The 26,877-nt window shown below is 49.2% G+C and overlaps 1 protein-coding gene across 1 annotated transcript; it reads left to right on the top strand.

Moving 5' to 3' along the window:
• Positions 1-10,792: 10,792 nt before the first annotated feature.
• Positions 10,793-24,361, top strand: CCDC90B (coiled-coil domain containing 90B). Its single transcript, XM_033146040.1, has 9 exons — positions 10,793-10,935; positions 12,577-12,696; positions 13,152-13,255; positions 19,214-19,315; positions 21,648-21,689; positions 21,811-21,882; positions 21,989-22,042; positions 22,831-22,945; positions 24,059-24,361. The coding sequence occupies exons 1-9, from the start codon at positions 10,863-10,865 to the stop codon at positions 24,112-24,114; spliced, it is 738 nt and encodes a 245-aa protein (XP_033001931.1). The 5' UTR covers positions 10,793-10,862; the 3' UTR covers positions 24,115-24,361.
• The last annotated feature ends 2,516 nt before the right edge of the window (positions 24,362-26,877 follow it).

Below are 26,877 nucleotides of genomic sequence, written 5' to 3'. Positions count from 1 at the left end.
CCACAGCTCTCTGCCCACTTTTGGTTCGCAGTCACTGGTGTTGACTGGCATACTGCATTCCCTAAGCAGTAATAATTTGGGGGACCTGTGGACTGGGTTCAGCGCCAAAAGTGGACAAGACCATCACTTCCCCCCTCCGTTCTCTCTTCTTCCTGCCACCCCACTCTCTCTATCACTCTCTCTTCTGCCACCCACTTCTCCCTTTCTCCTGCCACCCCCATCTCTTCTGCCACCCGTTTATTCTCTCTCTATCCTGCCACTCCTTCCTCCCTCCCTCCCCACCGCTGCGCCCCACCTCAGAATTTATCCTACGCTGAAGGATTTGTAGTAAACAAAATCTGGCCCTTTTTCCCTTATGGGGTACAGAAGAGCCCTTGTAGAGTCCTCCATCGGTAGGAGAATATAACAGAGGCCAACCAGGGAAAACTGAGAAGCAAAGCAGCTAGTAAGCTTGATCTTTATTAAGGCTGTTGCAACAGGGTGTTTGCCCCACACACAGGAGAGTAGGGGAAAGACCTAGAACAAAGGAGTGCCTCCCCTTATATAGAAATTTGAAATTGCCCACGCTGCCGTTCAAGACCACCCCAAGAAACCCCATACAAACGTCCAGAAAGGGTGTAACCCAGGACCACCTCCCAAATACATCATAGCTACGTCACAGAAAAAGGCCGTCTACAGCAGAAATCTGAGAGCGTTGTTTTTCTCCTGCCTGCCAGTTTATATGATAATGTCTTATCCGATTGCCTTTTCCTGGGTAGCCTGGCCATTCCTTTGAGATGGTAATCATTTTAATTCCTGAGACAATGGGAAGGTTTTCTCTCACACACACCCTCCTTCCTTGCAGAGAAAGAGTTTGTCAGTTTGGGAGTGTTACGGAAATTATGGGGGGGGGGTCACCTAAGCAAAGTCTCCTCCTGAGTAAACTCATTTGGGGTATGGAGTGATGCCCTTAAGGGGACCCATCTCTCTGTCATGATCCAGTAGGCGAGAGACCACGTGCACAGGGAAACGCCTCAGCAGGTAATCTCTGGGTGCTTCAGGAAGCCACTGGGCTAATATCCCTCAACCGGAATCCCATTGTTCTCTCCCAGATAAGTGCTCAAGATATCCTTGCCAATACTTAACACCAATTCACATTGGCCCAGGGCTATCTCCCTGATATAGCTCTGTTTTCCCCATATGTTAATCTTGTTTTTCCTGTTTTTCCTATATGCTAATCATGTATAACCCTCCCCTTTCGTGATGTAGTAATGATGTAGTAAGGATGTTTCCAAACTGTATTCTGGGATACGATAGGAATTTTTAAAAGTTCTTGTAGCGCTGCTCTGGGTGTGCAGTTTGACTGTAACCTATTGCGCAATAAGCCCTGTCTTGTCCTTGCTCCAGTGGCTGGACTTCTTTTATTTAACTCCGCAGAAACCAGTGGGCCTATTGTGGCGGTTCGCTCAACCTGCACAGGTCCCCCAGACGTTTAACGGTCCGTTGATACCTGCACTCACCACTTTATTAATTAACCGCTGCCACCAACCAGTTTGTCTGGTATTTACTTCATTCAGTTCAGTCAAGGAGAATATTGGAACAAAACTGTTTTATTTGAAGTTTAGTACATACGCATGTGGTTTCTGAATAAACAGTACTTTCTTGGTTGTGTTCTTGTTAACAACAGTGCCCAACGATTTCTCCCACCCTTGTTCCTACTCCTTCCCTTGCCACCCTTCTTCCAGGCTCTAAATACCCACAACAAGCCCCCTAGGCAAAGACAAGCCTAAAGACTAAAGACAAGACTAAAGAACCAAAAGACCTAAGAACCCAAGACCTAAAGAACTAAGAACCAAAGAACTCTCTTCCTTCCCCGGGAGGGGTTTATATAGCCCACATAACTCCGCCCCCTCAAGGTTCTTACTGGTTATTCCCTTTTAACACCTTCTATGCCACTCTGAAGTTTGGGTGAACGCCACATACCTCCCCCCTTTAGAAAGTTTGATTCAGGAGGGTTCACTTTGCCAAGTGACCTCCTGATCAACTGTCAGTTGATACACATAAACATACCTCATTATTCATGGATGTCCACCCCCCAAAACAACATATATACAATTTTACTATGGTTATTTTCAGTAGTTCACTCTTCTTCTTCCATTTCCGGTCTCCTGGATAGGGCATCGGCGACGATGTTAAGGGAACTTTCACACTCCTTAGTGTCCTTAAACGCTGTAAGAAGAATCTTTCTCTGGCACCAGTCTTTTCTCTGCCGTATGACACAGTCCACCTCCGATCCCTGCACTCGATGCATCTGTTACGATTGTGGATTCCAAGCTGTGTGGAGTCCTTGTATCTCAGGGTCAAAAGCTCTCTTGGACCAACTTCTCCCTCCTTCTGGATCTCTGTTAAGGGTTCAAGCTCGAGGCCTTGTACACACATCTCCATGTCCTCAACAGCTGCATACGAACTGGTTGTCTGGCTTTTAAACGTACTGGGAACTGTTTTCATAAATTTATGGATAGCTTCTTTTTTAGTCAGCTTGCTGAAGCTTTCTATACAAGCGTGATCACTTAATGAAAGTAGGCTAAAAGCTCTGATTGCTTATTGCTCATAACAATCTCCTTTGCTGTCAGTCCATCTTTGCTCTGTATTGATTTAACAGTTCCCACTTTGAGCAATTTGAAGACTACTTTTTAAAGTCTTTGCTGTGGTGGCCACATTAACGCTGTGTAACCACGTTTATCTTGGACATTTATTTGTGTTGCGTAAGCAGCAGGGTACCCATCTTCCCACCACACAATCTCTAGTGCAGGAAACACTTTCACTTTCATAGAAAGTTGATGGGACACCATGTCAGCTATAACTTCCAGGACGTTTTTCTTTCTATATTTCCAACTGCGGAATGGTTTAGCATAAATACGACTAGTTGTTCTAACTGATCTCACAGATAGGTCACTGGTCACACTGCAGGTATACCCTTCTTTACCAACTTCACGGGCTTTTTCAACAACGTGCCTACTGTAGTCTAGATTGGGTTCATGGTTTAGTGACTTAACTGGCTTTGATGCATTCAGTTGGACACTACGGATTTCATCGTCCATCCTGAATGTCAGGTATTTTGTGCTATTAATCCCCATGGGTGCACTAAACACACTGTTGTGTGTGTTTTGCAGGATCTTGCCCCTATATTCAGTTGGAACCACCAATCGTGGTTGTATCTCACCACCACCCCTTGCTGGGTTGATAAGAATTTCTCTATATAATAAACCTTGGTCCAACTTAAATTGTTCTGGACTCTCAGGAGTTAAGGTTTTATTTATCTCTGCCGCCTCAAAATAGGGTTTTAACTCTAAATCCTCCTTTTGTTTTTCCACAAAGTTTGAGGCTTGACTATTAGTCAGGGGAAATAATAAAGCGTCTCTTGTTTCCATAGACACCCTTCCCCCCAGCTGCTCTCCTTCCTTAGTGGTTACAGCAACTGTATCACTTTGTTCAGGCCTGGGCAACAATAACTTCCCTTGTGCTCTGGTGACTATAAAAGCACTCCGCACATGTTCTACTAAATCCCAACCAATAAGAACTGCGGTGGGAATCTCTTCAGAGATCGCTACTTCCCACTGTCCTGACCAACTCTTATATCCAATTTTAACTTTTGCCATCGGTAGTACCTCAGGTTGTTTGGAAATTCCCTTTATTCTTATAGTCTTCCCGGGAATGATGGCCTCCGATTTTACTATATCGGGGTGAAGGATTGTGATTTGTGAGCCAGTATCCTTCAGCCCACGGTATTTGTTTCCCTCTACCCAAATGTTTTCCCCAGCACTTTGTAATAAGTGTTCATCATATAGGATGGTATAACAATGTAGCACCTTGGCCTCAGCTACCTCATTAGGCCCTTGCTCAACTGTATTCCAGTTGGTTGCCATGACAACCGAGTCAGTTGGGCCCTGCTCTACAGCCTGGACACAAAATGTCTTCTTTGTAGTTGTGGGACTTTTTATTTTCTCTTTTCCTTGCCAACATTCATCCCTCCGATGACCCTTTTTCCCACATTTCCAGCAAAAGATTTCAGGAGGATCTGTCTTGTTGAGTTTATTAACTTTTTCCTCAGCACTCCCTGATTGTAGGGATATCTTTTCATGGGGCCCCTTCTCTGAGGAGTAATTCCCCTTATTGGAGTCTGAGGTAAATTTTCCTCGATTTTGTTCAGTTTTATTTTTATGGTTCTCCCAATTCCTCCCCCCATATCTGGGTCCATCATACACATAGTCTCGGATTTCATTAATTTCATCTCCTAACCGTGCAGCTGCTGCAATGCTTGTGGGGTGTCTTTCTTTTATTAAGTATTTTAAATGACCATTGATGGATTCATAAAACTGTTCCAGTGCTATTACTTCTTTAATTTTTTCCACTGAGTCTGCACCTTCTTGTTCTATCCATTTATTAAGGAAATTTGAAATTTTGGCCCCCAATTGGGCAAAAGTCTCCCCACGCACTTTGGTCACACTCCTAAACTTCCTCCTCAATTGCTCTGAAGTGATCCCAAATCTGGTATAAACTAGCTGCTTGAATGCCTCAAAATCCTTAGCTTGTACCTCACTCATTTGTGAATAAATTTCCACTAAAGGACCACTAATTCTAGCCCTCAGAATTAACATTTTATCTTCCTCCTTAACTTGAAAGTCCCTACACGCCCGTTCGAACGAAATGATGAAAGCTTCTGGGCTATCTTTATCCTTATATTCTGGGAAACGTTTTAAATCTACTTTCACAGGTGTTTGCCCATTGGTGTTGTTACTGTTATTCTGATTTTCCCTTGCAGTCACATCCAATCTTCTCATTTCTAATTGAAACTGCATTTCTTTTTCCCTCATTCGCTCCTCTTTCTCTGCTTCTAATTTTTCCCTTTCCTGCTCAGCTTTTAATTTTTCTTTTTCCTGCTCAGCTTTTAATTTTTCTTTTTCCTGCTCAGCTTTTAATTTTTCTTTTTCCTGCTCAGCTTTTAATTTTTCAAGCTCTAATTTGAAGTTATATTCTTGTACTAATTTCCACTTTTCAAAATCCTCTGAGAACTGTGGAACCTCTACCTCGGGTGGGGTTGTAGTCATTTCTTCTACTCTAGTTTCCTCCCCCTGAGGATTCCCATTCTCTTCACCAGAGCTTTCGTAAGAGATTTCTCTCACTGGGTTCTTAGTCTTTTTGGGTGGCATTTTCTTAAAAATAGGAGTTCGAACAGTCTATTAAAGAAAAGAACGTTTTTCTCTCTCTGTTTTCTGGGCTAGGTTCTCCAAGACTATGGTCTCAAAGTCACGCCTAAGGTTCTTTCTCTAACCTTTTCCAGCGTACTTTCCCCCGACCACAACTTAAACCTTTCTGCCAGAATAACTTTTGAGATCACCAGTTCTTAATTCTTTCTCAGCCTCACGGTGATCAAGAGTCTCCACAATTACACCCTAGGACGGGATAATATCCTTTCCAGATTTATCCTCTCCCCCTTCCAGGTGTATTGCTCCTCTCTTTCCAGTCACTGGACTTTTTGATCCCACCGCTGTGCCACCACTTGTGGCGGTTCGCTCAACCTGCACAGGTCCCCCAGACGTTTAACGGTCCGTTGATACCTGCACTCACCACTTTATTAATTAACCGCTGCCACCAACCAGTTTGTCTGGTATTTACTTCATTCAGTTCAGTCAAGGAGAATATTGGAACAAAACTGTTTTATTTGAAGTTTAGTACATACGCATGTGGTTTCTGAATAAACAGTACTTTCTTGGTTGTGTTCTTGTTAACAACAGTGCCCAACGATTTCTCCCACCCTTGTTCCTACTCCTTCCCTTGCCACCCTTCTTCCAGGCTCTAAATACCCACAACAAGCCCCCTAGGCAAAGACAAGCCTAAAGACTAAAGACAAGACTAAAGAACCAAAAGACCTAAGAACCCAAGACCTAAAGAACTAAGAACCAAAGAACTCTCTTCCTTCCCCGGGAGGGGTTTATATAGCCCACATAACTCCGCCCCCTCAAGGTTCTTACTGGTTATTCCCTTTTAACACCTTCTATGCCACTCTGAAGTTTGGGTGAACGCCACACCTATCCCCAAGGGCCAGGTGCCTGGGCAGTTCCACACCTGGGATTTTCCATTACAGGAGTCAGAAATGGTTTCGGGGCTGTTTTCCTGTGCTGCTTCACACATGCAGCCTTGTTTGCTTGGCACACTTATGAACATTTATTATGTATATAAATGACCTTAATATTCTTATTACAGATTCATTCCATTCCTGACCTCTGCCCTATTTTGGCTTCCCTCTCCCACATTTCCACACCCACCTTCCCTGGCTTTTCCCAACAGAAGAGAAATATGCAAGTGCCTAATGAGGGCCACAGTTCCTCCACTACTGCTTTAAGTCACTGTCGTAGTCCTGTGCTGCCAGCCACGGTGGAGCTCAGCGGAGAGAGAAGCCAGCCAGCCAGCCAGCCAGCCAAGTCTCGGGGGGGGGGGTACTTGCTTGGAGGCAGAGTCCATATATATATGGTCCGGTCCGGTTCAGTCCTAAGACCAGGAGTATCTCAGTTCACGTAGTCAGACGATCCGGTGGTCAAGAAAGCGAAGGGTCATAGGACAACAGAAACAAGAAGCAGCACCATCTGCTCAAGAGTGATGAATGCTGTTTCCAGCAACTGGCTGAGGCTGGAAACCCTTCTTAAGAAAGCTGGAGCCAGCTTGTTCTCACCAGGAGCAAGAAGGCTGATCATCAGCAGGTGGAGTCAATTCGTCTTCTGCTCCTTCAGGCTGCTGTTCAGCAGGTGAAGCCGACTCCTGGCCCATTGGGAAGCAAATAAGAAGGGTAGGTAAAACACAGTTTTGCACAGGAAGTTTGAAAAGCACTGTGCTGGTGTGGTGTAGTGGTTAGAGAATTGGACCAAGGCCTGGCTTCTCACCGAATGAACTAGGGCCCAGCTACTGTCTCTCAGCCTAGCCTACCTCCCAGGGTTGTTGTCAGGATAGAACGGGGATGTGGAGAACCACGTGTGCTACCTTGGGCTCCTTGAAAGAAAAGCTGGGATGAAAGTGTAACCAATAATAATAAATGAAGCACATAGATAACAGGAGAGACCGTCAGAAGATAGCGGCATGACCAGGAAATGTTCCAGGCGAGAATGCGCCTCCCTTGCCGTCCGCTCCATTCCGGAGCATCCCTCCCTGTCAGTCTTAATGGCAAATTGCGCCTCTCTTCCCCCAGGCCCCTGAGATTTGTCAAATTAAATTTTTGAGAGGCGTTTGCGTGAACTTGTAAGGAAATCTATTCTCTGCATTTCAAGCTCATAAATAGTTGACCGGTTTGCAGGAGGGAGGGGTGGAGGGAGGAGTTCTTAATCCTGTTATAATCTATTCAGGCAAAGAAAAATCTGTGAAAGTAACAGCCAGCAAGCTGTTTCTGCAGTACATAGCTTGGGGCCGGGGGGGGGGCAGCGGCAGGGAAGCGCAGAGATGGCTGCAGCTTGCATTAAAATTCATGGCGTCCCTGGATTTCCAAGGCCGTTTTAGCTGTGGCGTTAAAGCAGTTAGGTAGAGGGAGGTGAAGGAAATCTTCTCTGGCTCTCTGATTGAAATTTTCTAGCAACTTTTTAGGCCACTCAGGACTCTTCCCGTCTGCAGGAAACCAAACAGCTACGGCCATTTTGATGGAGTAAGTTGGATCCTGTTTTTTTTTTAAAAAAAAAAAAAGTTGCAGCGTAGCCTGCTCCTCTTCCGGGTTCCAGCCAGTCATAACCTTTTCCAGGATACCCCATTTCACCCCGCCTCTTCTCATTACTTTCCTCTCCTCTCTCAACGTTCAGTCAGTATTCTATAGTCACTGAGCATGCTCAGTCCAGCTCTTTTGGGGTTTTCCGTCTGTAATTGTTGTTGTTATTTTATTTATACCCCACCCATTTGTCTGGGTTTCCCTAGCCACTCTGGGAAGCTTACAGCACATATAAAAACATAGTTACGGGTGGGTTGGTTGGTTGGTTGGTTGGTGTGTTTGTTTATTCTTCGATAAAGCTCAGAGTTCCCCCAAACCTGCCTATGAAGAATGTTTGCAGTGTTTGGGATTTCCTCGTTTAAAGTTGAGCAAGAGGTGACATCAAAGATAAAATTATGCATGGCATAGAGGATGTGGCTGCAGAATGGGGCTCATCCACCTAAGAAGGTAGCCCATCCTAAACCTCTGCTGCCTTGCAGAATATCTTCAGTAGAAGAAAAAGGCTAAGACAGGCATCCCCAACCTTCGGCCCTCCAGATGTTTTGGAATACAATTCCCATCATCCCTGACCACTGGTCCTGTTAGCTAGGGATCATGGGAGTTGCAGGCCAAAACATCTGGAGGGCCGCAGGTTGGAGATGCCTGGGCTAAGATGTAAACCAGGCTTCCTCAACCTCGGCCCTCCAGATGTTTTGAGACTACAATTCCCAGCATCCCTGAGCACAGGTCCTGTTAGCTAGGGATCATGGGAGTTGTAGGCCAAAACATCTGGAGGGCCGAGGTTGAGGAAGCCTGATGTAAACCATGCACAGATCTGGAGTGAAGTCCCTAAGACGGTTGGGTGGCGCTTTGTACCCTTCCTTCCAGCAACTCCTGCAGCCAAGCTGGTGCAAATGTCTTGCTCTGCTTTCCTTTGGGTCACATCAGCCAGGCCGAGAGTCTTATCATCTGGGAAGCCCAGGACCTCCATACACCCTTGCCCAGGCCTGCGACCCAGGGAGGCCACTTTCGGTGCTGCTAAGACAGCAAAAACAATGCAGGAGGCAGCAGTTAGGAGTTACCAGTTTCTGCAGCCACACCAGGTGCTGTGATTCTCCAGTAGTCTCCCCAGTGGCACACTTCATTGTCTCTCAAGAAGGCTGTCAACAGCAATCCCTATGTTGAAGAACAGCTCCTACCAGAGCCTGAGGGTAGGTGGAAACAGGGCAGAGAAGGAAACAGAGCGTTATTCCTATAATTGCAAAAATGGGTGGGTGGGGAGACAAACCTTTATCCTGAGATGCTAGGTTGCGTGCTCCCTCCTGCCCAGTGTCCTGACAAATCTAAAAGGCTGGTATTTATTGCATGCATTTGTCAGGTTTTCATGGTAGACTGCTGCCCTCTGATGGCCACGGGCATAAACTATGGCCTTGATCCTCTCTTAAAGCTATCCAAGTTGGTGCACTTTGCTACCTCTTGTGGGAGCAAATTCCACAGTTTAGCCATTTGTTTCTTTTTGTCTGTCCTGAGTCTTCCAACATTCAGCTTCGCTAGATATCCCTGAGTCCTGGTGTTAGAGAATAGGGAGAAAAACCTTTCTCTATCCATGTTCTCCATCCCAATCCGTAAATTCTGTTGTGACACCTCTTACTTCTCCTTTCTCTAAACCAGGGGTCAGCAAACTTTTTCAGCAGGGGGCTGGTCCACTGTCCCTCAGACCTTGTGAGGGGGGGACTATATTTTGAAAAAAAAAACAAAAAACGAATGAATTCCTATGCCTCACAAATAACCCAGAGATGCATTTTAAATAAAAGGACATATTCTACTCATGTAAAAACACGTTGATTCCCGGACAATCCATGGGCTGGATTTAGAAGCTGATTGGGCTGGATCTGACCCCTGGGCCTTAGTTTGCCTACCCATGCTCTAAACAGCCCTAAATGCAGCAGACTTTCCTCATAAGTGAGTCACCCTATCTAACTCAGGGGTAGGCAACCTAAGGCCCGTGGGCTGGATGCGGCCCAATCTCCTTCTCAATCCGGCCCGTGGACTGTCTGGGAATCGGCATGTTTTTACATGAGTAGAATGTGTCCTTTTATTTAAAATGCATCTCTGGGTTATTTGTGGGGCCTGCCTGGTGTTTTCACATGAGTAGAATGTGTGCTTTTATTTAAAATGCATCTCTGGGTTATTTGTGGGGCATAGGAATTCGTTCATATTTTTCCCCTTCAAAATATAGTCCAGCCCACCACATGGTCTGAGGGGCGGTTGACCGGCCCACGGCTGAAAAGGGTTGCTGACCCCTGATCTAACTGCATTGGGAAACAAAGAAGGGATTTGAAAAGCATGTGCTGAAAAGGTTTTCAGCAAATCCAAGAACATTTGTTTTAGTTTACATTTTAAAAAAAAAGATGGGCAAAGGCATGTTCTTTGTCCTTTTGCAAAATATACTTGCTATATACTTGCACTCCCTGGTGTTGATTTTTTTTTTAAAATTTAACTTCCTGGTTTCCAAAGGACTGAAGATTTTGACAGGTTTTTCTGAGCACTTGGGGTCAAAAGAAAGTAATTTGAAACAACGGTTGCTGAGACATCCCAAATTTGCTTGACAGAGCCAGGCAGAGGATGATGACATGGTGGGTGTTCTGCCCCCAGCCCAACATAAATCCTGGCTACACCCATGTATAGCCATGGGCGTAGCCAAGGGAGGGCAAGGGAAGCAGCTGCGGGCCCCCCCCACACACACATCTGTAAAAATCAATACAAATCAATACAATTCTTAGGTTCTGCCACCCCAACAAAAATCCTAGCTATGTCCCCAATATGACCTTGCTGTTCTAGTTGGATTATTTGTTATGATTGATGGGCGTTGCATAAGAAAGTATGCTATTAAAAATAAAAAGAAGACAGTCCCCTCGTTCATTGGCTCATTCACTCTGCTCTGCAAGTGGCTTTCCACGCCCCAAGTTTTTAACCGCGCTGCATACATTTCCCAGAAGGCTTTGAGGCAGCAGCAGGAGGAGGAGGAACTGGAATTTAGGACTTCCCTTGTGCCCAGCAAGAACTACATTTCCCAGCAACCCATTGGGCTCCAGGCCGGAAGTGGGAATCCCCAGTGCGGCTTCTCTTTCCATGAGTCGTGCGCGGAGACGCTAGGAAGATGTTGGGCTTTAGAGGTCGAGGTGCGAGGCTCCTGGTCCGGTGGAGCAATGGATCCTCGGCACCGCAGAGAGGTATTTCCCTTCTAGGTCCGCCTGGCCCAGCACTTAGGCTGTGTGGATTTACTTAGGAGTAAGACCCAGGGTATCCAGTCGGGGTTGTTTCTGAGTGTTGCCCTGCTACTTAACGCATCCTGTTCGCACGATCCATTTTTCAACCGCGCACCCTCAAGTTGTTGGGTTTTTGAAGTGCTGTCCTTTGAAAAGGGAAAAGAGGCGATAGGAGCACAGGGAGCTGCCTTGCACAGAGTCAGGCCATGTAGTTCAGTGTTGCCTACACTGGCTGGCAGCCGCTCCCCAGGATCTCAGAAAGGGGTGGTCTTTCCCCAGCCCAACCTGTGAGCCTCCTTCATGTAAAGCAAATGAGCTATGACCCTTCCTTCCCCGAAATACTTTGATTTGGGAACGTGTGTGCCTTGCACATTTCCTTTTATGGTGTTTTATTTCTGTTTTTCTCTTGTATTTTTTATGCTGTGAGCCTCCCTGAGATCTACGGTTGAAGGGTGGTATACTAATTTTAAAATTAATAATAATACAGTCGTCAGAAAGCTGCAGCAGCAGCTATTAGTCGGAAATGTGCTTCCTTGCCTACCCCACCACTGTTTCCTTCTCCCCCTTTTGCTGTGCCGTGTCTAGTAATAGATTGTAAGCTGCTTGAGGCAGGGGCTTGAATGAAGTGCTGTGCAGCTGCAGGTCAGCTGACGCTGACCCAGGACTCTCCACATCACTACTACCTCTGGCCCTGACCCAATTAGCCACCACTGCAGTATAGACCATACTATGCGAGGTGGGCAAATAATCTCCAGTACAAAGCATACTGTATAGGGAAGGAGAATAGGCTCACCAGCAGAGCAACGTCATTTGCTTGCAGAAGATTCAGTTCCCGGCATCTCCAACTAAGACTGGCAAAGACACCTGTCTGAAGCCCAACCAGTCAGTGTAGGCAATAGCTGACATCCCTCTTTCTCGGGAGGCAATAGAGGGGTACACCTTTGTAGAATCACAGTGCCTGCTGTGGCTGTAGGGACCAATATGGAGGAGAGGCAATAGTGCGGTACAACAGTAAAACCGCTAGCACATTTGCAAAGCTAAGCAGGGTCCAGTGTGGGTTCAAATTGGATGGGGGACCATTTGTTGAGATTCCTGAATTGCAGGGGTTGGACTAGAGGACCCTTGGGGTTCCTTTCCAACTCTATTGTTCTAGGAATACTGAGCTAAATGGGTCAGTGGCCTGATGTTGCATAAGGCAGGTTCCTATGTTGCTGCCTCACCCGCTAATTAACTGCTGGAAAATCATACTACTTCCTGCTGTTAAAAGTTCGGCTGTTTTGAATGCTGAAAGCAAGGTGGCCTCCCATTTGTAGGCAACTCAGAAATTTGGGGAATTTGGGGATAAAGTATACTGACTTTTTTTTTTTAAGGATGCTGAAATTGATGCTTTGGTGCGTGTGCTTGGAAAATTCCTGGGGCTGAAAAGATTTAAGCTGTCGTCTTATAGATGCTGTTTGGGAAGTAAGTCCTACCGAACACGGTAGGACTTGCTTTCAAGGCAATGCGCGTAAGATTGCACCACTGGGCTTTTTTATGGGTACCATGCAATGCTCTTAAACTGTTTGGAAATATAAGCAGAGGTTTAAAACTCCTTGTTCTATTCAGGTTTTGCTGCCACTGCTCCAGTGAAGTCATATGACATGAGAAGAGTCGAAATTACACCACTGGAGCAAAGAAAACTCACTTTTGACACCCATAACCTAGTGCGTGATCTAGAGGCACACGGTGAGCAAAGGGCGTGATCGAACAACAGTGCAGTTGAACAATGGTGCTTGAACCTACAAGGATTCCTCCTCAAATCAATTCCCCTGAATGCCTAGCTTTCTGTGTGCAGGGGTCTTTTGTGCATGAAGGAGCAATTGGTTTCACCAGCTGTTCCTTTTCTGCAGCCTGAATTGGTGCAAACTTCTCAGTAGAAACTGAGCCAAAGGCTCCTGCATGGAAGTCAGGGTTTGCCTCTACCCCAGGTTTATCTGAAGGCAGGAATATTTAATCTAGAGCTGAGATGGGGGAGCCTTTTGCAGCCTGGGGAGCACATTTTCTTCTGGGAAGCCTTCCAGCCAACATGGCCCATGGTCAGATGGGAGATGTAGTACAATGCCCAGAGGACCACCGATTCCCCAACCTTTCCTTTAGGTAAAGTCCCCCTTTTACATGTTACGCTTTTATCTACCCTGCAGGGTTTGGGAAAGAGCAGGCGGAAACCATTGTGGCGGCGTTAACGTCTTTGTCCACTCTCAGCTTGGATACCGTCTACAAAGATATGGTGACCCAGGCTCAGCAGGTGAGAAGAGGTCCTTGTCCCATTCGAGAGCCAGTGTGGTTAAGAGCGGTGGACTCGTAATCTGGTGAACCGGGTTCGCGTCTCCGCTCCTCCCCATGCAGCTGCTGGGTGACCTTGGGCTAGTCACACTTCTCTGAAGTCTCTCAGCCTCACTCACCTCACAGAGTGTTTGTTGTGGGGGAGGAAGGGAAAGGAGATTGTTAGCCACTTTGAGACTCCTTCGGGTAGTGATAAAGCGGGATACCAAATCCAAACTCTTCTTCTTCTTCTTCCCTGCCCTGGCACTGAGAAGATGTCAGAGAAGGCTCTGCAGGCAGACCTTCCTAGGGAAAAGGCGTTCTGCAAACAGGGAGCTGCAACAGAGAAGTCCCTCTCCCTTGTCATCATCACTCTCCAAGCCTCTTGCAATATATATCTATATCTACACACAGAGAGAGATCAGCGTTGTCCCTTTTTTGTTCAGCTTTCGCTGATACATTGGGCACGCTTGAAGTAAAAGCTTCCTGGGATCTGTCCAAATACATACCGTATTTTACGCTCCATAAGACGCACTTTTTCCCTCCTAAAATGGAAGGGAAAATCGCTGTGCGTCTTATGGAGCGAAGGCTTCGCTCCCACTGCCTCCCCCCATCCCCCGTCGCGTTCGGCGGAAGGTGGGGGGAGGCAGCAGCGATGTTGCTGGATCATGCCAGCACCTCCGTTCACCGAAAGAAGCTTCTTTCGGCGAGCGGAGCTGCTAGCACAATCCAGCAACATCTCCGCTGCTTCCCCTGACCTCCCGCCGAACGCGACGGGGGATGGGGGGAGGCGGCGGGAAGCGAAGGGGATGCTGGTGGATCGTGCCAGCAGCTCCGTTCACGGAGCTGCTAGCACGATCCACCAACACCTCCGCCGCCTCCTCCCACGTCCCGCCGAACGCGACGGGGGATGGGGGGAGGCGGCGGGAAGCGAAGGGGATGTTGGTGGATCGTGCCAGCAGCTCCGTTCACGGAGCTGCTAGCACGATCCACCAACACCTCCGCCGCCTCCTCCCACGTCCCGCCGAACGCAACGGGGGATGTGGGGAGGCGGCGGGGAGCGAAGGGGATGTTGGTGGATCGTGCCAGCAGCTCCGTGAACGGAGCTGCTAGCACGATCCACCAACACCTCCGCCGCCTCCTCCCACGTCCCGCCGAACGCGACGGGGGATGGGGGGAGGCGGCGGGAAGCGAAGGGGATGTTGGTGGATCGTGCCAGCAGCTCCGTTCACGGAGCTGCTAGCACGATCCACCAACACCTCCGCCTCCTCCCCCCACGTCCCGCCGAACGCGACGGGGGATGTGGGGAGGCGGCGGGGAGCAAAGGGGATGTTGGTGGATCGTGCCAGCAGCTCCGTGAACGGAGCTGCTAGCACGATCCACCAACACCTCCGCCGCCTCCCCCCACGTCCCGCCGAACGCGACGGGGGATGGGGGGAGGCAGCAAGAAGCGAAGGGGATGTTGGTGGATCGTGCCAGCAGCTCCGTTCACGGAGCTGCTAGCACGATCCACCAACGCCTCCGCCGCCTCCCCCCACGTCCCGCCGAACGCGACGGGGGATGTGGGGAGGCGGCGGGGAGCAAAGGGGATGTTGGTGGATCGTGCCAGCAGCTCCGTTCACGGAGCTGCTAGCACGATCCACCAACACCTCCGCCGCCTCCCCCCACGTCCCGCCGAACGCGACGGGGGATGGGGGGAGGCGGCAAGAAGCGAAGGGGATGTTGGTGGATCGTGCCAGCAGCTCCGTTCACGGAGCTGCTAGCACGATCCACCAACACCTCCGCCGCCTCCCCCCACGTCCCGCCGAACGCGACGGGGGATGTGGGGAGGCGGCGGGGAGCAAAGGGGATGTTGGTGGATCGTGCCAGCAGCTCCGTGAACGGAGCTGCTAGCACGATCCACCAACACCTCCGCCGCCTCCCCCCACGTCCCGCCGAACGCGACGGGGGATGGGGGGAGGCGGCAAGAAGCGAAGGGGATGTTGGTGGATCGTGCCAGCAGCTCCGTTCACGGAGCTGCTAGCACGATCCACCAACACCTCCGCCGCCTCCCCCCACGTCCCGCCAAACGCGACGGGGGATGGGGGGAGGCGGCAAGAAGCGAAGGGGATGTTGGTGGATCGTGCCAGCAGCTCCGTTCACGGAGCTGCTAGCACGATCCACCAACACCTCCGCCGCCTCCCCCCACGTCCCGCCGAACGCGACGGGGGATGTGGGGAGGCGGCGGGGAGCAAAGGGGATGTTGGTGGATCGTGCCAGCAGCTCCGTTCACGGAGCTGCTAGCACGATCCACCAACACCTCCGCCGCCTCCCCCCACGTCCCGCCGAACGCGACGGGGGATGGGGGGAGGCGGCAAGAAGCGAAGGGGATGTTGGTGGATCGTGCCAGCAGCTCCGTTCACGGAGCTGCTAGCACGATCCACCAACACCTCCGCCGCCTCCCCCCACGTCCCGCCGAACGCGACGGGGGATGTGGGGAGGCGGCGGGGAGCAAAGGGGATGTTGGTGGATCGTGCCAGCAGCTCCGTGAACGGAGCTGCTAGCACGATCCACCAACACCTCCGCCGCCTCCCCCCACGTCCCGCCGAACGCGACGGGGGATGGGGGGAGGCGGCAAGAAGCGAAGGGGATGTTGGTGGATCGTGCCAGCAGCTCCGTTCACGGAGCTGCTAGCACGATCCACCAACACCTCCGCCGCCTCCCCCCACGTCCCGCCAAACGCGACGGGGGATGGGGGGAGGCGGCAAGAAGCGAAGGGGATGTTGGTGGATCGTGCCAGCAGCTCCGTTCACGGAGCTGCTAGCACGATCCACCAACACCTCCGCCGCCTCTCCCCACGTCCCGCCGAACGCGACGGGGGATGTGGGGAGGCGGCGGGGAGCAAAGGGGATGTTGGTGGATCGTGCCAGCAGCTCCGTGAACGGAGCTGCTAGCACGATCCACCAACACCTCCGCCGCCTCCTCCCACGTCCCGCCGAACGCGACGGGGGATGGGGGGAGGCGGCGGGAAGCGAAGGGGATGTTGGTGGATCGTGCCAGCAGCTCCGTTCACGGAGCTGCTAGCACGATCCACCAACGCCTCCGCCGCCTCCCCCCACGTCCCGCCGAACGCGACGGGGGATGTGGGGAGGCGGCGGGGAGCAAAGGGGATGTTGGTGGATCGTGCCAGCAGCTCCGTTCACGGAGCTGCTAGCACGATCCACCAACACCTCCGCCGCCTCCCCCCACGTCCCGCCGAACGCGACGGGGGATGGGGGGAGGCGGCAAGAAGCGAAGGGGATGTTGGTGGATCGTGCCAGCAGCTCCGTTCACGGAGCTGCTAGCACGATCCACCAACACCTCCGCCGCCTCCCCCCACGTCCCGCCGAACGCGACGGGGGATGTGGGGAGGCGGCGGGGAGCAAAGGGGATGTTGGTGGATCGTGCCAGCAGCTCCGTGAACGGAGCTGCTAGCACGATCCACCAACACCTCCGCCGCCTCCCCCCACGTCCCGCCGAACGCGACGGGGGATGGGGGGAGGCGGCAAGAAGCGAAGGGGATGTTGGTGGATCGTGCCAGCAGCTCCGTTCACGGAGCTGCTAGCACGATCCACCAACACCTCCGCCGCCTCCCCCCACGTCCCGCCAAACGCGACGGGGGATGGGGGGAGGCGGCAAGAAGCGAAGGGGATGTTGGTGGATCGTGCCAGCAGCTCCGTTCACGGAGCTGCTAGCACGATCCACCAACACCTCCGCCGCCTCTCCCCACGTCCCGCCGAACGCGACGGGGGATGTGGGGAGGCGGCGGGGAGCAAAGGGGATGTTGGTGGATCATGCCAGCAGCTCCGTGAACGGAGCTGCTAGCACGAACCACCAACATCTCTGCTGCCTCCCCCCATCCCCCGCCGTATTCGGCGGGAGGTGGGGGGAGGCAGGTGCGATGCCTGCTTTTGGGATCGGTGGGCGGCAGGGAGGTTGGTAGAGGATTTCCTCCACCACCCCACGCGCTGCCCGCCAATCCCAAAAGCAGGCTTTTGGGATCGGTGCAAGGCATGGGATGGTGGAGGAAACAGCGGGGATGCTGCTGCTTTCTCCACCACCCTGCGCCCCGATGCCAAAAGCAGGCTTATCCCCTGTTGCCTTAAAGGGACATGGGGAGGAGGGGAGAAACCTTCTCCCCTCGTCCCCATGTCCCTTTAAGGAAGCGGGGATGAGCCGCTGTGAAGGGAGAAGGGGCTTCCCCTCCAGCACTCCCCTCCGTGTTTTTTAGAGGAGGAAAACCAGGAAAATATTTTTTTCCTGGTTTTTCCCCTTTAAAAAACAAGTGCGTCTTGTCCGGAGCGCCTTATGGACCAAAAAATACGGTACATGGTAGAAGGATCTGGAAGTTTCCTTTTTGTTTTGCAAACGCTTTTCTGTTTGTTTGCAAACTACTCCTAAGTGAATGTGCCTTCCTGGGTTCTGACGCAGGGCGACGGTTTTGGAGGAAATTTCACAAGAGCCCTGAACCAGGCGTGAATTCTAAAACATTGCTGTTCCACAAGCATGAGTTTATTTCTCAACCCAAACTAGGAAGCCCTGTGGCCTGCAAGGTTGCAGTTCCAGCAATTCCGAAGCTTTCACCGGGATTTTTTTTAAAAAAAATTCGTGTCAGAAAAAGGAAATGCCGTGTTCTTTATGTTGTTGTTATTTGAGGAAGAAAGGCCCAAATTCAACAGTGAGGCCTCTCTGTGCTTTTCCTTCGGGGGGAGGGGGGAATGGAATATTTACTAGAATTGAGAAGTCTACATTCACACTATAAAGTTAAAGCAGTCATAGCATTGAAGACGTCATGGCTTCCTCGAAATAATTCTGGGAGCTGTAGTTTGCAAGGATGCTGAGAGTTGTTACGAGACACCCTGTTTCCCCTCACAGAGCTACAGTTCCCAGAGCTCCCTGTAAAGAGGGATTGATTGTTAAACCGCTCTGGGAACCGTAGCTCTGAGAGGAATAGGGGTCTGAGGGGAATTTGAGGAGCAAAGGTAGAAAGCCGACAGTGAGGCCTTGCTGTGCTTTTTCTTTTTTTATATATAAAACCAAGAAAGAAAGTAGAAATACTTGCTTGAATTGACCAAGCTACGTTCAAACTATACATTAAAGCCGCCATGGCTTCCCCAAAATAATTCTGGGAGCTGTAGTTTGCAAGGATGCTGAGAGTTGTTAGGAGACACCCTGTTCCCCCTCACCGAGCTACAGTTCCCAGAGCTCCCTGTGAGGAGGGATTGATTGTTAAACCGCTCTGGGAACTGTAGCTCTGAGAGGAATAGGGGTCTGCTAGCAACTCTCAGCACCCTTAACCAACTACAGCTCCCAGAGTTCTCTGGGGGAAGCCATGACTGTTCAAAGTAGTATCATAGTGCTTTCCATGTGTGGTGAGATTGGCCTAGAGTTTCCTGCTCCCTTCAAGTGCAGTACAGAGGTGCTGTGTATCATTCTGCGGCCTGCCTTTTGACACCCAGTAGTCTAGGCCTGAGATTTAAAGTCCTGCTTTCAGTGCATAGCTCCAAACGTCTCCTTGGCAACCACTTCTGAAGGGTTTCCCAGTTTCCGGGGTAATTTCATTGTAACATTGGAAGCCGCCATGTCCTCAAGTCAGATCAATGGTCCCTCAAGCTCCATATTGTCTTACAGCAGGGGTAGCCAATGGGATGCCTTCCAGAGGTTGCTGGACTACAACTCCCATCATGCTTTTTTATGCTCACGGGGGGGTGATGGGAGTTGTAGCACAACAAAGCCCTGGCCTCAAACGGAAATGCAGGCTGCCCACCCCCAAAGTTATAAACCGAGTTAATAGGCAATCTTTGCTGGGAAAACTCTGGGCAAAAGATCCCTACCCCTGAAATGAAATTTAATTTTCTACGGAAAGAATTGGAAATGTTTCAAAAAGGTTTGGGGCATCTGTGTGGGTCTTTTTTCTGTTTAGGAAATAACTCTGCAGCAGTTAATGGCTCATCTCGACTCCATCCGGAAAGACATGGTCATTCTTGAGAAGAGTGAGTTTGCCAACTTGAGAGCAGAGAACGAGGTATTTCCCTCCAATAAACCAATTTACTCTTGTCACCCTTCCTTTCTCTTCATTTACTTAAGGCTGCTCATCTGCAAAGAAAATGCAGCAATTGGCCTTGTTGTGTTTTAGTATCATCACTTAGTTCTTCTTAAGAAATGACAAATAAAACGGGAAGCCCACAACTTACATTCTGGGGGTTGCGCCTAAAGCCAGAATCTAATATAGTCAAAACCCAGAGGGTTTCAACCTTTCTGAGTCCACAGCTCCCTTGACCAACTACATTCTCTTTTTTTTTCTTTTATAAATTTTTGTTGGTTTTTCACAATTTCATACATTTTCATACAATTTCATACATTTCAAACATTAAAATAAAAGGTTCTTTTGAACCTTCAGACCTCCTTCCCTCCCTCCATAGAATCATAGAGTTGGAAGAGACAACAAGGGCCATCCAGTCCAACCCCCTGCCAAGCAGGAATATATCTTAAATATAGAACTCCATGGGTTCTATATTTAAGATTAAATTTTCTGCATCTTTTACCATTATCCATCTGTTGTATATCCATGGTTACCGTAATAAATGCCACATTGCAAGTGTAATTACATTCCCGCCAATGATTTTAACTGTTTACAGTGGTCTTTTAAATAAAATTACTCCAGTCTTTTAAAAAAATACTTGATCTTCCTGCTTTCGGAACTTCCCCTTTAGTTTTGCCATCTCTGCATACTCCATCAGTTTCATCTGCCATTTTTCTTTTGTTGGTGCTTCTTCCTTCCTTCCATCTCTGGGCCAACTACATTCTTTCTTTGGCACCCCTGTGGGGCTCAGGATTACGACACCCCTTGCCTGCAGAGCTGGCAGCCTCTCACCCTTTTTCGGACACCCTCCCTTGTGGAGTGTTCCCTCAGCCTCCTCTCCTCTCCCCGCTCCTTGGGAGTCCTCTGGGCAGCTGCTGCCACCGCCCTTGGTCACTGAGCTGCCCTCCCCAAAGAGAGGTGCCTCTTCACACTGCCCCACAGGGGCCTGCTCTTGTCCATTCCCAACAGCAAGGGCTGGCGGACTGGCAACCAGCACCCCCGGCCAAACCCAGAGGCACCATTCACCTGGACAGCTTATAGCCAGGGCTGGTGCAACAAACAGCCGTATAAGCCTTTGGGAGGCAGAGATGCAAGAGGGCATCAGAGGAGGGAGGGAAGAAAAGAAGGACAGAGGCCAGCGTTGTCCGTGGCACCCCAGGGTACCACGGGACACTGGTTGAAATCCACTGGTCAAAACCCATTGGGTTCAATGGCAGGTGGAATTGCCAAAGTCTTCCCCCCCCCCCCGTAACTCCACCTACTTTCCGACTCTTTTAAAGTGTTTAAGATCATTATTATTATTATTATTATTATTATTATTATTATTATTATTATTATTATTTGCCATGCACGTAAAGCTGAATGTGCACAAGTTTAATTTGGGGGGGTTCCTGTATAGCGAAAGAAGTGGTATAAAATGCAACCTCTCCTTTTGCAGTGACTTCTTTACAGATCCTTTTGCAGGTTACACTCTTCTCGGTGAAGGGACTGGTTGGTCTTATGCTTTAATGGTGTTCCTAATAAGATGCAGTGGGACGCAGGTGGTGCTGCGGGTTAAACCACAGAGCCTAGGGCTTGCCGATCTGAAGGTCGGCAGTTCGAATCCCCGTGACGGGGTGAGCTCCTGTCACTCGGTCCCAGCTCCTGCCCACCTAGCAGTTCGAAAGTAAGTCAAAGTGCAAGTAGATAAATAGGTACCACTCTGGTGGGAAGGTAAACGGTGTTTCCGTGCTCTGCTCTGGTTCGCCAGAAGTGGCTTTGTCATGCTGGCCACATGACCTGGAAGCTGTATGCCGGCTCCCTCGGCCATTAACATGAGATGAGCACCACAACCCCAGAGTCAGACACGATTGGACCTAATGGTCAGGGGTCCCTTTACCTTTGCCTAATAAGATGCATGGTTAGTCGTTTTCTTGTGTTTTAATCACACCAGTCCATAACAAACGGGGCCCTTTTCTTAATAGATTATCAATTTTGTCTCCCTTCTCTAAATCAGTTTTATCCTTTGGATGCTACCCCATATTCTTATGGTCACAAGAAGCCAGCCATCCTATATACACTGTCATGGGAGTTAATTCCAATGAATTGCTTCTGGGTTTTGCCTTTATGTTTTCATAATTTGATGTCTTCCACACAACAGGGAAAGTTGTTGCCAAATCTTGACCCCACCCCCATTGCTATAAGCATTTTACTTTTCATTTCTCTTAATTAAGCATCTGCTCACCCGGGATCTTTTCCTCTCCCTCCCCACACCCCAATCTTTCTTGATACCCAGAAAATGAAGATTGAATTGGATCAAGTTAAACAGCAGCTAATGGTAAGTGGGCAAAGCTTCTGGAGTGGGAGGGAGGATAATCTGCAATTTCTGAGACATTCTGGTCCCACGATTGCTCGGGACTTCTTTTTTAAGGGTACTTTTTGGTGTCTTTCCTTTTAAGAATGAAACCAGTCACATCCGAGCTGAAAACAAGCTGGACATAAATTTGGAGAGAAGCAGAGTGACCGATATGGTGGGCAATTATTTTCATTATCGCACCCCTTCCTTCTTTCTTGGCTACAGCTTTCTTGAGAATTGACAATTTCATATATTTCTCTTTTTTTTAAAAAACGGTCCAGTTCACAGATCAGGAGAAAAAGCTCATGGAAGCCACAACAGAGTTTCATAAAAAGGCAAGTCTTTGAGCTCTCTCTCTCTCTCTCTCTCTCTCTCTGTGTGTGTGTGTGTGTGTACACACTTAAATTGTGCCTTCCATTGAAAGCTCTCAGGTTTCCAGAGGTCTCCCATCCGGACATTGTTCTGAGCCACCTCAGCATAATTCCGGCATCCAAAGCTTCCAGACCATTCACTGGACCATCTAAAAACCAGCCTGTATGTTACCTTGGAGCCAGTGAAGGCTGGACCATTAGGACAAAGAAACCACTTCCCCACCCATCTCAGTCTGCACACAGCCAGGACCCACTTTCCTGCTTTCTTATTCACATCCAGCCCAGAGGGTGGTCCTCACTGTCGGCTTCCTCCACCTTAACTCTCAGTGTTGCCCTTGAAGAACTCAGCAGGGAGGAGGATGTGGGGGAGACAAAACTTGGGTACCACCTACTTCCAACCTCCCTGCCTTCCACCACTGGCTGCAGCTGCATTTTTGGAGCTCCTGAGACAACTTTTTTATTTTCTGAAAGCTGTTTCAGGGGGGGCAGATTGCACCAGGGCGAGCACAGCCCAGAAGGTGAAAGGCATGTCATGTTTTTGTTTTTGTTTTTTAAATATATTTAAAAGACAGGGAGGATAAAAGTGTTTTTTGCTTGGCCTGAAAAGGATAACAAACATTGGCACCAGGTGGGTTTTGCAGGGAAGGAATTGTACAAATGGGGCCAACACTGAAAAGGCTCTCTCTCTCTCTCTCTCTCTCTCTCTGGCCTTATCTCCAATGGAAAGCATCGCTTGCCTTGTTCCCTTCTAGGATTCGAGCACCAACAGCTCTGTTACGGAAGTCAGCAATAAAATCGATGCCGAGATCGCAGCCCTGAAAACACTCATGGAATCAAACAAGCTAGAAACGATACGTTATTTGGCAGGTATGTGGCTGGGCTGTTGAAAAATCATGTTCCAGAAGAGTAAAACGTATAAAGCCAGGATGCCTAAAAGGCTTGTCCCACCCCTTATGCACCCAGACCAACACAGTTACCTTCTCGGGAGGTCCATCTTGCATGGTGTAGGAAGCTGCCTCCCATTACACATCAGACAGGCACCTTCGCTGCTGCCTTTTTGGCACGCACTGAAGATCTTTGTCCCAGTCTGTATTGGGTTTGAAATTGCTTTTAACATACAAAATGTCCTTTTAATTGTTTTTTTGTAAATGGAGTTGCATTTCTTCTTGGTGTTTTCTCAGTGAAAGCGCTTAGCTGTGATTCCTGCATTGCAGGGGGTTGGACTAAATGGACCTTGGGTGTCCCTTCCAGCTGTCTGCAGTTCCATGTTTCTATGATTCTGCTTTCTGGGAAGCAACACACAGCCAGCCGTGGCTACTTGGAGCTTCTGCTTAAATCACTATGGAGGTTTCAAGATTTCTTTTTAATGTTGTAAACGGTGTATACATTCAGTTAATTAATTAATAGGAGATGTCGCGAGGAGTCGGACTATGAACCATTTACTGTTGAACCTCGGTTTTCGAACGTCTCAGTAGTTGAATGTTTCGGCTTTCTAACGCCGAAAACCCGGAAGTAACCGCTTTGGTTTTTGAACGCTTTTCGGAAGCCAAACATACCACGCAGCTTCCGTATTGAGTTTTCCGTAAGCAAATGCTTCTGGAAATACATGCTTCGGTTTTCGAACGTTTCAGAATTCAGTCTTCCGGAAAGGATTACAGTGGTACCTTGGGTTACAAACACGTTGGGTTACACACTCCACTAACCCAGAAGTAGTACCTCGGGTTAAGAACTTTACCTCAGGATGAGAACAGAAATCGTGCGCCGGTGGCAGCGGGAGGCCCCATTAGCTAAAGTTAGGTTAAGAACGGTTTCAGGTTAAGAATGGACCTCCGGAACGAATTAAGTTCGTAACCAGAGGTACCCCTGTACGTTCAAAAACAGAGGTTCCACTGTAATATTTTGGTGAGTAGTGAGAAACGGCAACTTGTGCGTAGCTTAAAACCTTTCTCTCTGTGTGTGGTTTTTTGTATTTATTTACAGCCTCTGTTTTCACTTGTCTTGCCATCGCCTTGGGATTCTACCGATTCTGGAAATGAAAAAGCCAGCCTCCGGGAACAAGGGACAGAACAAGCGCTTTTCTGATTTGAATCGACGCCGTGCTTGGATGACACATCTCCGGCAGACTCTTTCAAAGCCTTTTGTGTTGGGTGTTGGTTTTTAAACGCATAACCGGGGTGGAGGAGGGTGTTCTCTGCAGGCACAGTAGTCTGAGCAAAACTGACCTAGTTTGCAACTCTCGGGACTGGTTTAGTGCTCCCACGTTCTCAAAGCCAAAAGATCTATGGGACAATTAAAAAAGAAGAAGAAGAAGAAGAAGAAGAAGAAGAAGAAGAAGAAGAAGAAGAAGAAGAAGAAGAAGAAGAAGACACTTATTCGATGGAGAGATTGCTATGCCCATTGTCATCATTATGTATGTTTTTTTTACTCTCTTTCTTCCACAGCAGTTCTCTTCGCTTCCTGACACCCTCCCATGTGGAAGGACCATAGCTCAGCAATAGAGATTCCGCTTTGCATGCAGAAGGCCCCGGGTTCAATCCTCGACATCTCCAGTTAGGGCTGCAAAAAGCTCCCTGCCTGTAACTTTGAACAGCCACTGCCGTTCAGTGCAGACAGTTCTGGGCTAGGGGGCCCAAACAGTCTGACTCAGTAGGTATAGCTTTCAGTGTTCCTATGAGGTGGAGCCCGCTAGTTCCTTTTGGCAGTAGAGAAATGACCTTACAACCCAAAATGATGGGGAACCTACTGTCAGGGGCAGGCCAGCAATTTAAAATAATAATAATACTGGTGTGGTGTGAAGTTACTGGTAGCTTTTTATTCAAAGAAACCAAAACAGCACAAGCCTAGTGATGCTAGCAACTCTTCCCAGTAGCAACTCAATGAGGCAGTTGTGAGGACTGGAGGTCCATACAGCTGCCTGTGTCCCATTCTCTCCTGGGTTTTCCCCCAAGCAACTGGAAACGGCGTCTGTGCACAACCAATCTCTCCTCTTTTCATTTCTCTGTGTGTTCTGGGAGACCAGGGGAGAGGGGAGCTGCTCGTAGCAGGAGGGGGAGACTCCCTGGATTCTTCAGCAGCTTGCCTCATCTCTGCCTCCTGGCCCCAGTCCTCTCCAACCTCCGCTTCGGCCTCTGAGCCTGGACTGCTCTCTGCCACAGCCTCTTCCTGCTCACTAAACCCTGTGCCCCTTCAGCTTCCAACATTTGATGCTCCCTCCAGGCCTTGCACTGCCTTCCCAAAGCCAGGTAAGCGAGGCGCTGGGCCCTCAAGGTCCATGGGCCACAAGCGGCCAATGGGGGTCATATAACTGGCCCATGGACTCTCACCACCTGCTCAGTCAGCTCCCGTGTGCTGAGCAGAGCAGGGACCGCCTTCCGCGACGCTGGGCGGCTTCCCATTGGCTGCAGGAAGCTCCTGCAGCCAATGGGAAACTGCACACGCCTCCTCCGCACCGGAAATAGCGTTTGTGCATGTGTGCGTGCGCACTCCGGCCCACCGCGGCGTCTGCGGGACCGTGAACCGGCCCAAGCCACAAAAACTTTGCCAACCCCTGCGCTGGGCTTTGGGAAGGAGGCTCAGGGGCTCTGACAGGCAGCTGGTGTCTGCCCACCTCCTTCCCAAAACCAACTTTCAGTTTCTCATCCCTGTTAGGCGGCCAGGCCAGCCTCTCCTCTAGTAGCAAAATTGTGCGGTTTTCTATCAGAATATAGGAAGGAAGTTGCTTTATACAGAGTCAGACCTTTGGTCCATCTAGCTCAGCGCTGTTTACACTAACTGGCAGGGCCACAGCATTGCTGCAGACTAAAGTCTCTCCCAGCCCTTTTCTCCAGGCTGGTGACATGTGGCCTTATTCACTAGCCTGATTTTAAAAGGCAGGGCCATATCCAACAGCACTGAACTGCATCTTCGGCAGGGCAGGAGTCTCCAACATGGTGCTCACGGGCACACTGGTGCCCGCAGGATCCCCTCCTCCTGCTAAAATTAGGCTTGAAAGAAGTTTATGGGTACAGTGCCATGCTGGTTGCATGGGGTGATGCCCATGGGAGTTTCTCAGGCATGCAAAAGGCAGGTGGCTCCTGGCTTGTGGAGAACTATTGTTTGGGTTTCCCCTATATTTCTGCTGCAAGGCAGGCGTGAGGGTCTGTGGCGTTTCAGATGTTTTGGACTCTTGTCAGCCTCAGCCAGCATGTGCAATTGTTAGGGATTATTATTATTATTATTATTATTATTATTATTATTATTATTATTGATATTCTGCCCTTTTCCCAGACTCAAGGCAGCTTCCACAAATTAAAACAACGCAGGTAAAATATGGAAGCTGAAAACATATACAAGATAATTGTTTAAAAGTTATTTAGCTCTTACAGAATTAAAGCGATAAAAAACAAATCTATTAAAATACTGATAATGAAACAGCACAGCAGTACTGGAAGCCCTTTCCTTTAAAAAACAAAACAAAAACCACTCGGTTCCCAAAGGTCTGCTGGAATAAGAAAGTGTTCACCTGCCAGCAACAAGGAGGGAACCAGTCTAGCTTCCCTAGACGTCTTGGAAACCAAACCTTCTGAGGAACTGTTGAGGGAGCTGGGTATGTTTAGCCACGTAAAGAGGAGGCTGAGAGGAGGGGTGATTGCCACCTTCCATGGAAGATGGAGCAAGCCTGTTTTCTCCTGCTCCGGATGGTAGGACTCGAACCGACGGTTTCAAGTTACAAGAAAGGAGATTCCAACTAAATATCGGGAGGAACTTTCTGAAAGTAAGAGCTGTTTGACAGTGGATCGGACTTGGGAGGTTGTGGGCTC

The sequence above is a fragment of the Lacerta agilis genome, chromosome 4, assembly GCF_009819535.1.
Source record: "Lacerta agilis isolate rLacAgi1 chromosome 4, rLacAgi1.pri, whole genome shotgun sequence".
NCBI lineage: Eukaryota > Metazoa > Chordata > Lepidosauria > Squamata > Lacertidae > Lacerta > Lacerta agilis.
The sequence above is the reverse complement of the archived record's forward strand: the minus strand, read 5'-3'. Positions and strand labels throughout refer to the sequence as shown.

Excerpts from the sequence above, each read along its gene's own strand:
- CCDC90B (XM_033146040.1), top strand. The coding sequence starts at position 10,863 with ATGTTGGGCTTTAGAGGTCGAGGTGCGAGGCTCCTGGTCCGGTGGAGC. Across the intron at positions 10,936-12,576 it reads ATCCTCGGCACCGCAGAGAG|GTTTTGCTGCCACTGCTCCA; the intron begins GTATTTCCCTTC and ends TGTTCTATTCAG. Across the intron at positions 19,316-21,647 it reads ACTTGAGAGCAGAGAACGAG|AAAATGAAGATTGAATTGGA; the intron begins GTATTTCCCTCC and ends CTTGATACCCAG.